The sequence below is a fragment of the Rhinoderma darwinii genome, chromosome 2, assembly GCF_050947455.1.
Source record: "Rhinoderma darwinii isolate aRhiDar2 chromosome 2, aRhiDar2.hap1, whole genome shotgun sequence".
NCBI classification, from domain to species: domain Eukaryota; kingdom Metazoa; phylum Chordata; class Amphibia; order Anura; family Rhinodermatidae; genus Rhinoderma; species Rhinoderma darwinii.
In genome coordinates, this window is record NC_134688.1 from 452,000,280 (window position 1) to 452,018,072 (window position 17,793).

A 17,793-nucleotide genomic window follows, 5' to 3' on the forward strand; every position below is an offset into this window, starting at 1 on the left:
GTTAATAAATATGCTTAGAAAATGGGTCTGACGTTGTGTGTATAGCAATAAATCACTGATTAACAGGTGTCTATGGCTCTCACCATAATTTGCAACTTTTTAAACCTCACACCCCAGAAAAGCGGGTAGGTTTTAGCTGGTGGGTCGGGGCATTCATAGACCGACAGATTTACCATCACTTAGTCCAGAAAATGGCTTAAGTTATGGTGCAAAACTACGCCTGCTCATTTCAGGCGTAGATTTTAAGTTCTGGCACATAGACAGACAGAGATGCGCCAAATTTATTAAGGGCAGTGTGCCTCCTAATACATCTGGTGAATTGTACTCCTGTTCATTTGAGTATAAGGAGTAATTGTATTTTCAATAAAAGTTTGATCAGTTGGGGTCCGAATGCGGAGACACCGACTATCGCTGAAATGAAGGTGCAGAAACGCTCACCTTCGGCTGTGATCAACGCTCCTTGTAGGCTGAAGACTGCTCCCACAGAACGTCTATGAGTTGTCTTCAGCCTAAAAAGGAGCGCCGATCACAGCTGAAGATGCAGGGCTCAGATGATGGCTTCTGCACTTTCGTTGCAGCGACTGTGGGTGTCTCAGCACCCGGACCTCGACTAAGCAAAACTTCTGAGATGTCTTTATGACATATCAAAAGATTATTTTTTTTTTATGTATAGCCACCTCATATTGTGAAAAGATAAAATTCTGGCTGCCTCTAACCACCGCAAGGGGGAGTTTTGGAGCGTTCTGTATACTGCTTTATTATTTTGTCAAATTTGTAAACAGTATGCAGTAATCTCCCTCTAGTGGTGGCTGTTGGCAGACAGAATGTTATGTTTATGCAGGGGATTTGGAGCCCTGTACCCAAAAAAATCTCTGATCGCTATAAATATTAAGAACTTAAATCAGCACTGAATTTTGGACCTACTTTTATACAAACAAAAAACGCTGATCCAGGGTGAGAATTTACTTTAACTCTGTTGGCTGTTTATTGCTATACACTGAAACAACATTGGAATAATTGCCATAAATCTTGCATCATGTGCATATAATATAGATTAAGGATACAAAGAAAATAAATTATTCTTCACCAAGTAAGCGGTATTAATCAGGAAATAAGAATCTCTTTACAAAAAGATATTGTAACAATAATTCACATTCAGTTTCATGACATAAAAATCAAATAGGATAAAATGTATTAGCAAACCGTTATTGCGGTAGTAATTCAATAAAGAATAAATCTGGATAAAAAAAAAAAAATACCAGTCATAAACTTTAATTGTTCATAAAAAGTACCATAAACTATGATGTGTCTTGTACAAAAACCATCAAAAAGCTAAATAAAATAGGACTTTTTGGACCGTGATAATTTGTTGTTCGCAGGGGGACAACGGAAAACGGTAACTAAACGTTCCACAAACTTCTGACATGTCATAATGTCAGAAATTTTGATTGGTGGTAATCCGAACACCGAGACCCCCACCAATCACTAAAACTAAGCGGCAGAAGCGCTCGTGTGAGTGCTCAGCCACTCTGTTTCTGTTCAGCTTTTTCCAGAAAGCCGTTGTAGCGGAGTACGGACTCATATTCTTTCTATTGAGTCCCTACACCGCTACATTGATTTCCGAAAAAAGACTAACAGAAACAAAGCGGCTGAGCGCTTCTGCCGCTTCGTTTTAGCGATTGATGTTCGGACCCCCACCAATCAAAACTTCTGACATGTCACTATGACATGTCAGAAGTTTGTTGAATGTTTAGTTACCCTTTAATATATTATAAAACCTTCTCAACTGGCCTTTCACCCCACTACTGTGCAAACTAAGATATAAAATGTAACAAAACTATGCTATATGGTTATTACAAGTAGAAGCAAAAAAGTACTCCATGAATTCTCTGCAACCACACTCTTCATCAAAGTGAATCTGCTGATTTGGGTGATGTAGTTCTCCCTGCTGCTTAACCCCAAAAGATGCATGAAGATCCCAGATAGGTTAAATTTTTCTATTATCCCAATTGACTCTTTTTTTCCCAGAACATAATTATTTTAATAGTATTACTAAGTAGTAACAGTAGAGTGTCCAACTGAAAATTGCATTTGGCTGCAATCTTTAAAGAGGCTCTGTCACCACATTATAAGTGGCCTATCTCCTACATAATGTGATCGGCGCTGTAACGTAGATTACAGCAGTGTTTTTTATTTAGAAAAACGATCTATTTTCACCTAGTTATGACCTATTTTAGCTTTATGCTAATGACTTTCTTAATGCCCAACTGGGCGTGTTTTTACTTTTGACCAACTGGGCGTTGTGGAGAGAAGTGTATGACGCTGACCAATCAGTGACCAATCAGCGTCATACACTTCTCTCCATTCATGTACTCAGCCCATGTGCTGTCACTTACACCCACATTAACGTTACTGAAGTGTCTTGACAGCAAATAGACATCGCTTCCAGCCAGGACGGGATGTCTATTCACAATCCCGACACTTCGGTAACGTTAATGTGTGTCACTCGAGATCACGCTTGCTGTCATTTACAGCATTTCACTTATAATGTGGTAACAGAGCCTCTTTAATATGACTCAATAAAATAAAAAAAAGTCCAGAACTGCCGGAACAACATATTTTATAGTAAAAAAAAATAATAATCCAGCATGGGTCAAATATAGTCTCATGCTGGATTATCACAAAAAATTACCTGATAGTCTGGCACTTGTCTTCTGCAGAGGGGGTCAGTTGGATTAGGTGAGGGCAGGTGTAAAGTCTAAATGCAACTGCAACCTGTACTGATACTATGAGCCGCAGGGCCACTTCAGAACGTTTACATCGGCACTTGGAAATGCTGGTGTGCCCATGTTCGCACCAGCATGTACTTGAATATGGATGTGAATATCTTAATTATTATTAACTAGATTGAGAATTATGCTGCATCTTCTGTACTGCTATGTAGGCTATATGGTCTCTACAGGATTGCAGCCGGTATAATCCACCTGCCTGTCCGACCACCCACTTGTAGTAAAACGCCAACAGTTTACCCACCAAGTGACGTCAGGGAGTATGTTTTGTTTAATTCCAACAGCCCGCCATTTTGGCATATTGGTGGTCCTGAAGATGCTGGGTTATTGGAATTTGACTGTATTTTAGAAATTTTTTAAACATATTTAGGATATTTTAATTTTTTTGAGGTCTTCTGTAGTATTTGGCCATAAACCTAAACCAAGATGAGAATCTATTCCATAAAATCTGGGTGACAATCACACTATTTTTCTGATTGAAGGGCCCATTAAGGCCTTATTAAAAAAGGATGTCACCCCTAAAATATTTCCACTTCAGACATGAGTAGTGTAATTACCTCTGACAACTTCTTCCACAGACTCTGTAGTTGTGGTAGTGGTTGTGGCAATGCTTGTGGTCCTCTCGGTGGCTTCCTCAAAAGGTTCTTCAGGTTCCTCTTCCATATCTTCGCCATCATCTTCATCATCATCAACCTCTTCTTCCTCCACTTCTACAACCTCCTCCTCCTCCTCTTGTTGACGTCCTTGAAGAGCTTTGTCGTCACTGCAAAATAATTTACATTTACCACTTTCAGTTTGAATCAAAGGAAGCTACCAGAGAAATCAGACAAAAAAAAATCAAAACAATTTCAATAAAGTTTCACAACAGTTCCAGTAAGGTCACTGCCACCTAAAAATACAGAACACTCTGCTCGTGCTGCAATGAACATTCAATACATCAGATTCACTACAGGAAAAGTCTTTATTGTAATGCCATGTCAGTCATTGGTTTGTATACCGAGTATATACATTTTTTTTAGTTGTTATTTTCCAGAAATGATTTTGCTCATCTTCAGCTGCAACAACATAGGGGCCACAAAAAAAGAAAACCTCCAACAGAGACATTGCAGACAGACTACTGCTTTCTCCGCATTAAAAGTAGCTCTAAAGAATGGAATTCTAATTCTTGTGAAATTTAGAAGCTGCACATATCAGAATACATCATCGGGACTTCTACTTTACCCTCAGGTATTGTGATTAACGACACATACAGAGATGGAATACGGCACATACAACCCCATAGAGAATGCGAACGGGAGCCGTTCCATTCACAGAAGCGTACGCCGTCTGTGTGGGAACGGCACATGCGCCGCTCCCACACAGACCAAAGCGAAGCTCGTTTGTAGAGCGAAATCCAGCGCCATTTTCATGTGGACTGGAAGCTGCTGCCGGACAGTAAGATGACAACTTTCGGCCATATATTCAACGAAGCGAAGGCACAAGGAGCGTAGACCAGCAGAGGCGGCGGTGACAGGAGCAGGTAATTTACGTTCGTGTATGATGTGTGTATTATGTGTGTATTATGTTCGTGTATGTGATGTGTGTATTATGCTCATGTATGTTCGTGTGATACTGTCTGCTGAGCCCTGTATCTAATCCTCCTACACTGTGCAGTTGCTCAGAAAATGGAGGCCTTCAAACCCCTCCCTCTCCTGGCACTAAACAGAAGAAGGGAGGGGAGATTGTGCGAGGACACTAGAGAGAGTGTGTCCACCCCAAATTTGTAGCATAAATCAATTAGGTTAATTTACCACAGTGACCATGCTGCAATTTTGGGAACTGCTCCCTCTAGTGACCAGCACATGGAAATGTTATAAATTAGAATCCTATTTATAATATTTCCTGACTTGTGAAAAAATGTAAAAAATTAAAACAATGTGTAATCACTCAAATACAAATTGTTTAACTGAAAAAAATAATTATAATGACACATTACCTTTAAAGCATCTACTGTCCCTGTTGTGACTATTCCATAGATTCACAGTTCTCACAGTAAAGAAGACTTGTCGCCTCTGCAGGTTGAACCTTTCTTTTTCCAGACGGAGGGAGTGCCCCCTTGTTTTTTGAGGGGGTTTTACATGGAACAGGATTTCACCATATTTTTTGTATGTGCCATTCATATATTTATATAAGTTAGTCATGTCCCCCCTTAGTCGTCTTTTTTCAAGGCTAAATAGGTTTAATTATTTTAATCTTTCCTCATAACTTAGATTCTCCATGTCCCTTATTAGCTTCGTTGCTCTTCTTTGTATTTTTTCCAACTCCAGGGCATCCTTTCTATGAACTGGAGCCCAGAACTGGACTGCATATTCTAGATGAGGCCTCACTAATGCTTTGTAAAGTGGTAATATTACCTCCCTGTCCCGCGAGTCCATGCCTCTGTTAATACACGACAATATCCTGCTGGCCTTTGAAGCAGCTGATTGTCATTGAATGCTGTTATTTAGTTTATGATTTACAAGTACACCCAGATCCTTCTCAACAAGTGACTCCACCAGTGTAGCTCCCCCTAGGACATATGATGCATGCAGGTTGTTGGTACCCAGATGCATAACTTTATATTTATCTACATTAAACCTCATTTGCCAAGTGGACGCCCAAACACTCAGTGTGTCCAGCTTGAAATTTACAAACATCTTCTATAGACTGAACTATATTGCATAGCTTGGTGTCATCTGCAAAAATATGGCGCGCCACCAATTTTTTGACATGTCTGATTGAGAAAAAAAATCAGCTTGTCTAAGAAATTTGTCAGTAGAAAATAGATGTCTAGAAACCCCCCTAGACCATCTTTATTACTTTATAAAAAAAATAGTCACATATCATAATTACTTTGCTACAGTCCTCGGTCGGTATGCACACTAATGGGGATACATAACGAATTGTGGTAAAATCGGGAGGTTGTGACATGACCTCAACGTTTACCTATGTGAAATAAGATTGTGGAAGTGAATGACGAATAAAATATGATACAGATGGAATTTTTTAGACGGTCACAAACTCACCCGCAACCTTGTCACCCTTAGGGAAACATAATTCTCAGATTTTAACATGAATTGAGCTCGACCAATTATTACGGTGTAGGTATAGAATGATTGTTAAAGGGGTTTTCCAGTCCTAAGAAATTGATGGCCTATCCTCAGGATAGGCCATCAATATTTTATCGGTCTGGGTCTGACACTTGGCAACCCCGCCGATCAGCTGTTTTGACAAGTCTGTAACGCTCGTGCTGCTTCCCCTTCACCCTTTATCTGCTCGTACTGTATCGACACACTTGTAGCGGCGGTTCACAGTATTACAGCCTTCTCCCATTGAAGTGAACAGGAGAAGGCTGTAATACCGTGAACCGCCGCTCAAAGTGTGTCTGTGATTTACAGTACGAGCAGATAAGGAATGAAGAAGAAGCAACGCTCGTACGAGTGCTGCGGCCCCTTTCAGAACAATTGATCGGCGGGGTTCCCGGAAGTCAAACTCTGACCGATTAGATATCGATAGCCTACCCTGAGAACAGACCATCAGTTTTTAGGGACTGGACAACCCCTTTTAATGCCTGTAATAGATCGCAAGCTGTTAACAGGAAAATACCTTTCCCTTACTATAGTATGGAACTGGGGAAAGGATTCCTCGTCTCCACCAGAGATGATTCTGAGGGCCTCCAGTCATCTAGGTAGAACATGTGCACGGCCACTTTAAATTTCATTGTAATCTTTGTAGTTATCATTGTACACACAGGACATATAAGATCTAAGAATTTATGTTGAGGCCCATTACTGTGAGAGTCTGGACCCACCGGAGGGTCCTCTGGTACGCTGGTGTGCCAGTTCGACCCTGCTTTGTGATACTTTTTTGAAGCTGCTCTGCTAAGACAGCCATTTCAGGCCACATATATATAGTAAAGAAAATATAAAACCTGCAGAAAGAAGTCATGTAATCAATTATTTTGGAGAGTTTTATTTCGGTTGGTCAGAATTCATAGCTCTGCCTAGGAGATGAAACTAATTGCATCGCTTGTACCCAGCGGGGCTCTGAAATAATAACCCGAGCAGACTCCGGGGTCACTTTTAGAATCTTTGATGTCTTCAATTCCTGCCGGTTTACCTGACAAAAGTCGTGAAACCATTTAAATGCTTAATCCCATCATTTATAGGCAAATCCTTCTTTGGCTACGGCGAATGCGAGTGGTTTCCTTCAGCATTGCAAATCATTTTAGATATGTAATGTCACTTAGCGGGCAAAAAACTTAGTAGCTCCAAATCCACTGTGTATGTGATAAAACGGTACGCAGAAGGAGTTAAAATACATAATACATATGCCCATAGGCAGATGAGGGCCCCTGTCCAAAACAATACGTGGGCCCCCTCTATCAGCAATTTGGCAAAGGATGAAGTGCTCATCATTGACCATCACGGTCACCTACAGGCATGTTTTTAAGGATGTGGGTCCTAATGCCTACAGGGCCCCTCTGCAGATTATTAGGTTACACATATGACATGTCCACCTCTCCACATGCCACAGATTAAGTGGTATTTAAAGCAGAAGCATAGCTGGGCTCACAAAAACTATATACAAGTCTAAGCGTTGGTTGTTTTGGTTTTTTTACATCTGCTCAATAAGGGCACAGCTATGATCACTGCACATTAGCTCTATTGACCAATGGGAGTCTGAAATAGTCTGAGATCCACCTAATGTCTGACCAGAATTTGGGGTTTATTCCTCCCCCATGCTTTACACTGCAGCTCAGCCAGTTCAGATTCATTATTTTAAATAAGCAGAAACTAACCACTAAGTCAACAAGAGGTCAGTGCATAGAGAATGGATTCCCTTTAAGCCAAAAATTTTTATAATTGTCAACTACAACTTAACATCTAGTGAGAGAAAGTTGTAACTGCCAATGCATACTGGGGCAAATGAGCCTGAAAAAGGGGGCAAGAGCTTCTACTCATTCATACGTCCTCCCACAGTTGCCAACAGCACCTATTTTTTATTAAAACAGTGATGACTATTTGTTTGGGAAATTGAGACATTTTGGAAACTTTATATTGTTCTAATTGATTAAATGTTTATCAAATGACATAATATAGAAGGAATTGCTTAATTCTAATATATTACTAATGGACCCACTTCTATTGATCCAAAAATAAAGCGGGATAGATGAAGATTTCCTATTCTCTATGGTTGCCCTCAGCATCTATCAGCTATATACTAATTTTATATTTCTCTGATTGCCCGGCTCTATTTTTGGGCTCTTTCTGGTGTCAATGGGAGAATTGCCAGGAAATTGATTAATCAATTCCCTAATTTATTATTTCGTGTCCATCCACAGGTGGAGATGTGCAGTAAAGACATAAGGTATTATACCTATAGATGAGGACCCTAAAGTTCCTCTATCATTTCCTTAGCTTGCTGACAGACGAATACCTCTCAACCGTCCCGTTTTACATGGGATTGCCCTGTAAAACAGACGTAAAAGGGGCGAAATTTATGCAAATGTGCCCAAATGGGCGTTTCTAGGAGGTTTTTTTTTATGGCCTTCCAGGACAGGGCTTAGAAATGTCCAGTGAATGGAGCTTCAAATGTTCGGAGAAATGGACCTGGAGATACAGAAAAGAAAATACTATGTACCCAAGGTTTCCACCCGCTTCTCTGTCCATATTCTAATTTCTTTCTGTGCACTGATCAGGGATGGGACAAGCTCTCTTGGTACCCAGGTCAGGGGTCATCAAATGCACCCCCTCCACAATTGGTGCCTATAGTTCAGCATGGAAGCGGTCTATCTGTATTTAATTGCCACCCATCACCCGTTTTTTTTTTTCTCTACAAATCCCTATTCTTATTTAGAATACATACGCCTCGCTGATGAAGAAACTTGGCAGGTGGAGTCCCTTCACCAGTAAACTAATGGGCAGCGCTCATCCGCTCGGACACAGCGCCCAATTGGATGTACAAAGAAACTTCGCAAAAAAAAAAAAAAGGCGTCCTATGCGGTTGCCTATTCTGCCTACCCCTCTTTCTGGCATTGAGCTAATTTCAGATCACATTGTGGGCCTTCTGTCGTGTGCCCAAATCAACAACGCAGGATACAATTAAGATAATAATGAATTCTGTGTAAAAAATGGACAGGTGACAACACGTATAGAAAACCCTTTCCCATCCAAACAACGCCGCCTGGATAGCTTCTTTTACATTTGTTCAACCAACTATTGTGGAATAAGCGTGGCAGAAGAATGAAGGCGCTCGGTGTCTAATCTTTGAAAACAACGACAAATGATTTGAAACCTGAAATGAACCATTAAAAAAAATAAATCCTGAATTATTGAGAGCGTCTTTGTCTCCGCTGTCTGCAACGCCTATCGGAGACATCAATCTCTGCAAGAAATTTGCTCTTTTGCATCTAAATGTTTTTTGAAGTCGGTCTTTTCAATTAAGATGTAGAGAGCGTTCTGCTTATAAATGAAAGACGAATTCTAATCTCCAGTGTTAAATTCACTATATTAAAAAAGAAAGAGCCCATAAAGACTTTGTATCTGCACGTACTTATCTCATAACAGATTACTTTAATACTTGACTAGAGAACAATTTGCCAGCAATAATGAACTGGTGATCCAACACAACCACAAAGCGAGCATTATGGCACATGAAAAAGAAGAAATTCAGAAACGGTTACGAAACATATTATAAACCGTATTAGATCTTCTAAATTTAGAAAACTAATTTTTTTCCACCGGTTCAAAGAGGACCCGTCACCTCTCCTGACTTGTCTATTTTAGAAAATAATTGTATTTCCCATAATATATAAATTCTGGAGCCTATTTTCTTAGATCTCTGCATTGTGCCGTTGCTCTGTTATTCCTCCTACAAATTTATGAATCAATTGACACCTGGGTGTTACCAGTTGGGGGATTATCCCTACACAGTCTGACACTGTCCAATCAGTGCTCGTAGACTCAGATTGTGTATGGACGCACCCTTTTGACAAGAGGTATGGTAACACCCAGTTGTGTATTTATTCATACATTTCTAGGAGGAATAACAGAGGAACGGCACAATGTAGAGTTCTAAGAATAGATGCTCCAGAATTGTGATTTCATGGGGAATTTAAGTATTCACTACAACAGACATGTCAGGAGAACTGACAGGTCTTCTTTAAAGGGAATCTATTGCCAGAAAATGCCTATTGTTTAGGTTTTTGTGTTAAAATCCCTGTGTAAACTTTCCTCTGGATCAATAGGGGTAAAACAAAGCTCTATAATTTCTCCCATTCTTTGGTTGAACTTGATGGACATATGTGTTTTTTTAACCATACTAACTATATGTAACCATATAAAAGAAAAAAGTTTTCACACTGGAATCAATAGGCTAACACTTCCTGTCACTGTTCATCGTGTGCTGTGTACACTGGGGACAGGGTCAACAGTCATCTTCTTATCATCAGAAAACAGAATTATAATGAAAGGTAACACCTTTTAATAAGTTAGAGACCGCTCCTCCTCCCTCTACCTGCACGGTGACCTTTGTACATGTCACAGAGCATGCTCACAACACTCTCCCATAGAAATGTCTAGGGTCCTGCTGAAAAGCATAGTTCTGGAACTGCTGTTCTAGCAACTCAGGGAAGATGGATCTCGCCATAAGAAAAAGTATGTTTCATTATATATTTTTTTTAGTAAAATAAAGGTGAGCAATTAAGCATTAATGGTAACTTCCCGGCCTCCTCTTTCTCCATTCCCCGATTCCATCCTCTCCCCCTAAGTGCACTGGGACTCGATTAGTGTTAGGATTGTTCCCTTTAGTCATCTATTATGTTCTATTCATGTACTGTACCCTTAAACCTATTATTTGCTCTTCCCTCTGGTTTAATTTTTTCAACATAAAAGACTCAAATATAAAATTAGAAATCTCAGATATTCCGGAACATCAGTATTTTTATAATCCTACTTGGTAAAGCAGCCGCTGGTCACTGCATCTGGGTGGAGAACGAACGGAGAGATTATTTATTTCTATGGGAGATATGAAAACAGCCGAACAAGCGGGTACAAGTGCAGCCACCTCACGATTCATTCCCTGCATGCAGACGCCTCACCAGGCAGTGCAGTGGTCGTGCGACCTCTCTTCTGGGGGTAGGTGTGGGTCTTAAACATGGTACCCACATCTATGAGACATTTATGCCATATTTCATGGACATGTCATAAATGTCTAAAATGGGAATTTCACTTTAAAGGGGCTACATGGAATTAAAAAATATATTTTTAGAAACCGCGCCACTCACGTCCATGTGTGTGGTATGGTGGCAGCACAGCCCTGTTCCTTTGAATGGAGATGACCTGAAATACCATTTGCAGCCAATAAAAAGGAGTGGCGCTGTTTTTAGAAACCAAAAATTGACCCTTTTTTTCTCTCACCACGGACAACCACTTTAAATTTGTTTTTAATTCTTACAATGATTAGCAGTCAACACAATCTGATGTAAAAACCTCAACACATTACTGGAAGTAATTCCACTAGACCGACACAGTATTTAGGAGCCTCTAAAACGAAATGAACAGATAAACTAAGCAGCGTCTGGATATTCGCCCTGTTAAACCCAAAGCAGATTACACAATTTCCCAGTCATTTTTTGTCAGATTAGACCCATTGTTTCTGTACAGCACAAACAGTTACCGTTTTATGCCCCAGTGCCATACGGTGCTGCCGACACAGCATTCTGGCAATTGCTTTTCAAAGCGATAAGCTGCTTCATCAGTTCCTTTATTCCTCTCCTCCGCCATTAGCTGCAGTGTTCACTGATCTGTCTCTCTCTCTTGGACTTGTGTGTGTTTAGTCCCGGAGAACCAGCGAGGGAAACCAATTATCTCCACACTGTCACTAGTGTGAGACTGAGCGCACATGATGTCAAGTGAAATGAATTCATGGGACTAAAGATTAATAGGAATCTACTATAGTAGGGGACTGTAACGCGGCCGCTGATTGACATTCTCAAAAAAGACGACTAGTTCTGAAACCTGCTGCCCGCCCGTGTCCCCTGTACTCGCTTATGCTTTACTGAAGGTGGAACCAAACGGATTGAACTTAATTTATTCAAAATCTAGGATATATATATATTTTTTTATCTTTATGTGTGTGGTGCCAACATATGATACAATATAGTTCATAGACTCCACCCAGGCCCCCCCCCCCCCAAAAAAAAGAGACAAGAGTGGCGCTATTTCTGGAAAAAAAAAAAAAGTAGACCCTTTTTGATTTTAAGGTGTGGATAGGGAACTTGCAGAACAGGACGTACAACGCCTCCCTACCATATGTTGGCATCAATTGTTTTGTGGACATAACACTTATTTTTCTGGTAGGGCCTATAGTCACACTATTGCAGTGTCCATTGGAGCTATACATAGAGAGACTGTATGTGCACATAGTAGCATACGTCGCCTATAAACTTCCATTGTAAAAACACGTTCTAACACCGCACGGTATACTTTTTTTTTTTACTGGATACCTCTGTATAGAATAGCGCAGTCAACTACGCTAATCCATACAGCCAAAAAGAGGGTATAACAATGTATACCGGCCCATTATATGAATGGGGGCCTATGGATATGTTTGGCATAAGCCATGAGCTTTTCTAGTGCATACACCAAACAGATTCTGGGAACGCAATGTGAATAGGCCATTATTCTGAAATGCTCCTGTTTTGATAAAGAACAAAAAAATAAATATGTTTTAGGTATTCAATAAGTTAAAGCTGTTGTTGTCCACTTTGGACAATCCCTTTTTATTAGAAGGGTCCCCAGAAAATAAGCTAATCACAGGGTGTCCAGCAAACAGCTGCAATTTGAGCGGGTGAACCTGGCAGAAAGTGTTCAATTTCCTTACAGCACTACCATAGGAGAAATTAAGCATTACATGGTGCTCATTAAAATGAATGTGCTTGGTCCTCCAGAGAGACACTCATTTTTTGTAGCCACTCTGCCCTGGCTAATTCATGGAGGTTTCAAACGGAGGGCCCCTCTATCTATTAACTTAAAAACTACCTGCACTTTCAGAAAACGTTTCATATGTCATAGAGATATTTTAGAAGTTATCATCGTTATGTGTCCAGGCGTTGAGACTCCCACCATTGATGAAACGAAGGTGAAGAGGCGCTGAAGGTGAAGAAGCCTGCATCTTTGGCTGTAATTGGCACTTCTCAACAGCCTGAAGAAGGTTTACATAGAACGTCTATGATCCAATCTTTAGCTATTTAGGATAGACAATCACAGCCAAAGGTGCAGAGCGCTTCTGCACCTTTGTTTCAGCGATGGTGTGGTCTCAGCACCCGGACTGCTAACGATCAAAATTTCCAATATGTCGCTATGACATATCAAAAGTTTTTTGAAAGTGCAGATACTCTTTAAGAGTGCCCAAATATTTGACAATTTATTTTATGTAATATAGGATGCAATTACTCTAAGCCCATAGGGCTGCACTACAAAAGATTACAGAAAGTCTTACAGTGATATACGGTAGGTTACTCCCCCATTCCTTCCCTAGTATCAATATGGCCCTATTTACACGACAGGGATTCCTGGTCGTGCGATGGCCATTTTTTGAACGATTGTCACACGGCCGCAGTAGGAGCAATAGACTCCAAATGGGGCTATTCACATGACCGATTTTTTTACGTAAAAAAATGGGACATGCCCTATTTTGGGCTGTTCTCCCGGCCGTATGGCTCCCATAGAAGGCTATGGGGCCATGTAAAGCACGGCTGCCACTTGGATGTGATCCGAATGACAGCCGTGCTTTCTGCCGCTCGATCTCTTCTCCTCCTCACAGTGCGAAGTGCATGTGAGGAGATTTTTTTGCTCCCTGTAGGAGCGGAATCCTAATCCCTGGCCACAGCATTGCCGAAGCTGTGGCCGAGGATTCCGCTCCAGGAGAAGTCCCCGATTTCACTGTCCATAAATGGACAGTGACGTCAGGCACTTCTGGAGCGGCGGAATCTCTGACGCAGTGGCTGGGGATTCCACTCCAAAAGAAGTCCCTATATACATAGTGACGGCAGAGACTTCTCCCCTTGGAGCGGTCACCTACTCCTGAAGCGGTATCCCCGGCGCTGTGTACAGCGATTCAAGTCCCTGACTTCACTGTCCATATATGGACAGTGAAGTCAGGGACTTCTCTTGGAGCGGTTCCCTACAGTGGCGCTATCTACAGGAAAGGGGGGGGGGTGCCATCAAGGGGGATGTGCCATCTACAGGGCTATGTACAAGGGGGCTGAATGGAACTACCTACAGGGGGCTGTGTGGCATTATCTACAGAGGGCAGTGTGTGGCATTATCTACAGAGGGCAGTGCGTGGCATTATCTACAGGGCAGTGTGTGGCATTATCTACAGAGGGCAGTGTGTGGCATTATCTACAGAGGGCAGTGTGTGGCATTATCTACAGAGGGCAGTGCATGGCATTATCTACAGAGGGCAGTGCGTGGCATTATCTACAGAGGGCAGTGCATGGCATTATCTACAGAGGGCAGTGCGTGGCATTATCTACAGAGGGAAGTGTGTGGCATTATCTACAGAGGGAAGTGTGCAGCATTATCTACAGAGGGAAGTGTGTGGCATTATCTACAGAGGGAAGTGTGTGGCATTATCTACAGGGCAGTGTGTGGCATTATCTACAGAGGGAAATGTGTGGCATTATCTACAGGGCAGTGTGTGGCATTATCTACAGAGGGCAGTGTGTGGCATTATCTACAGAGGGCAGTGCATGGCATTATCTACAGAGGGAAGTGTGTGGCATTATCTACAGAGGGCAGTGCGTGGCATTATCTACAGAGGGCAGTGCATGGCATTATCTACAGAGGGAAGTGTGTGGCATTATCTACAGAGGGAAGTGTGTGGCATTATCTACAGGGCAGTGTGTGGCATTATCTACAGAGGGAAATGTGTGGCATTATCTACAGGGCAGTGTGTGGCATTATCTACAGAGGGCAGTGTGTGGCATTATCTACAGAGGGAAGTGTGTGGCAAAAAATTGACAGGAAATTCATACGTTTTTAAAACGGACAGGGAAAAAAAGGATGCAAAATGGATCAAAATCGGCTGTTAAAAATGGAAACACGGCCTGGAATGGAACGGATCCAAAATGGCTGAGAAAAATAGACCAAAGTGGACACTCGGACCCTGTCGTGTAAATAGAGCTTGGAATCTCTGGAAGTTCTAGTAGTCCATTATTTATTCTTTTTTGTTCCCTGCCTTTAGTCCTTTACTTTGCCTATTTTTGGAATGTTTTTGAGATTGCAACTGTACAATTCTTAATAAATAAATGACACGAGGAAGATATGCGCATATGGTAAGTTGAAGGAGAAAGGAAACTGGGTCAGAACGGAGGTATGTTTAGCTTGCACAGACTCATGGGTAATGTATGTCATAACTCTTATCCCTGGGCGGGGAAAGGGTCCTGATCTGTGCGGGTAATTAGTCAGCCATACGTCCATTCTAGTGTAAAACCTCGTTCATCTTCATATTCCCTCTTTACACCTGTAATTGCTCTGGTGTGAAGCCCCTTCTTCACACACAAATTAGTTCCCAAGATATTAATTAATACGATGTGATGCATCCGGATCACTCATTCCATAATAAGAACTAAATCCCTACTATATAGTGACAAAACGCCGCGGCTTGCGGGCACATTCACGCCAAACCAATGATGCAGGTGTTGAGTTTTTTTATTTTCGAGCTATCGGCAAGATTAACGGGAAACCATTCCAAATTCATCTTAGTTATCAGATGGTTATGGTCACATAGGTCATATTCGAGGTAAGACCACTGGAAACTTTACTTCTTCCAAAGGGTAATCGATAGTTTCAGAATTTTGTGACAGAGGTTGAGCATGCCCCCCCCCCCCCCCGCTTCATACAACTGCTCTCCACCACAGACCTGCTGGGTGGAGGGACAGAAGTCCCACGAGGGTCTGTAGTCCTAGCAATCAGTTGGGATCCCATTGGCAGATAAGACCTTTGAAACAATATATTGGAATCGAGACATTTTTAATAGAACAGCCTTAAATTGATGGAATTGTAGCAATTATAGTTTGCTGACCGGCCCTCAAGGACAGCTGCAGGGAATATGATTTCCCTGCGACTGCCCTACTGTAGCTTTTGATGACGCCATCAGGAAGTTAGCTACTGCGAATGACAGATAATGCAACTCCTTCATTTCTAAGCCTATGTACTTCAAAACTGGAACTACAGGTGAATTTTGTCTTCTAGACAGAGGAATATGCAGAGTCTGTGCACAAGCTAAATGCCTCTAGTAAACCCCTTAGTTCACAAATTTTAATTTAAAATAAATAAAAAATGGAGTCCACAATTAGAAAAACGTAACTGCCTTCTTCCAAAAACAGTGCCAAACCCGTCCACAGGTTGTGTGTGGTATTGCAGCTCAGCCCCATTCACTTCAATGGAGTTCATCTGCAATACCAGACAGAAGCCATGGACAGGTGTGGGGCTGTTTATGGAAGAAAAAAAAAGTTGCCATGTTTTTCTAATAGTGGACAACCCCTTAAAGACTCCGTTTATACTGCGATTTAAAAAGTGTCTCATGAAATTCGCAATCACAATGCAACTTTTATTATTCCTTATTGGAAAAAAAATCATGTCACCTCGCAGCTGATGTAAAATTTACAACCGTGTTGGTCTCGATCTGCCATCGAGATTAACAGAGCAGAGTATACTGTGGTTAGTGATGTCATCCTGCCTATCTAGTCTCCAGCAGTACAACAACTATTACATCACCACCAGTGATACTTAGACCCCTAGTGGGCTGTATGTACAATCGTATGTATTGAATATGATTGTATTCAATCTAGAGAAGATTTGAATAGTGTATCTGGGAAATGGCTGCGCTGCGCAGAGGATTCATCACATTTTTAACCCTGTAGTGATGCATCAATTCACCTTGCACGTTCGGTTTTTAAATATACTTCTCAACTCATCTGAAATGTCATCAGTGTCACAGCCATGGATTTATGACACTTCTGCATCAAGTCACTTTCCATTAAAGGTCACTCGCAGATTTGGCAGCCGAATGGTGTCTGAAAATACCTGCAAAACCTATTTGTCCTTCAAACGGGATTGAAAAAAAAAAAAAAAAAAAGAAATCCTCCCCTTTACTGCAGAGCCATCACCTCAATAATACAGTGACGGGCTCTACAACAAACACGCCGTGAAAATTGGCGTTTGGTGTGTTTTTCTCCGAGGGTCCGCTGTACAAGCCTTCTCCACAGCACCTGCAATGAATCGTGTGTGGACGTGCAGCCGGAGAGCTGACAGTCATGTGCTTTGTCATTGCGCAACCTGCTCACTAATTATCGGTAAGCCGCAAGGCAAATCAAAAGCTCGTTCACTTGAATGGTGCATTATGTGCCTTAGTGATTAACAAATATTTCATCCTTGGGCCGTGTGACGATGAAATCTTAAGCCCAGATAGAACTTGTGCAGAAGACGTTTAGAAAGATGTCGTGTTCTTTACAACAGGACGCAGCAAGCAGCATTATTACCTACTCTGATGGAGTAATACTGGCTGGTAGGCTGGGACTTGTAGTTCACCAATAGATTGCCGTGCATGTATAACAAAACAGGATATGCTAAAGAAGTTTTACCACCAGTATAAGTTATGGCATATCGCTAGGATGTGCCATAACTTGCTGATTGGTGGGGGCCAAACCTCTGGGACCCCATGATTACGACCGTACCACTTAGGGTATGTGCACACGACCTCTTTTCAGACGTAAAGGAGGCGTTTTACGCCTCGGATTACGCCTGAAAAGACGGCTCCAATACATCGGCAAACATCTGCCCATTGCTTGCAATGGGTCTTACGATGTTCTGTGCAGACGAGCTGTCATTTTCCGCATCGCTGTCAAAATACGGCGCGTAAAATGACGGCTCGTCTAAAGAAGTGCAGGACACTTCTTGGGATGTGTTTGGAGCCG

General features: G+C 41.6%; 1 protein-coding gene across 4 annotated transcripts in view; it reads right to left on the bottom strand.

The window, feature by feature from the left end:
• The window catches only part of APP (amyloid beta precursor protein), a 192,020-nt gene that overhangs the window by 44,205 nt on the left and 130,022 nt on the right, over positions 1–17,793 (bottom strand). For all 4 annotated transcript variants that reach the window (XM_075854518.1, XM_075854517.1, XM_075854520.1 and 1 more), the window contains exon 6: positions 3,347–3,552. In XM_075854518.1, coding sequence (XP_075710633.1) covers positions 3,347–3,552 — 206 coding nt within the window. The remainder of the gene's footprint in view (positions 1–3,346; positions 3,553–17,793) is intronic.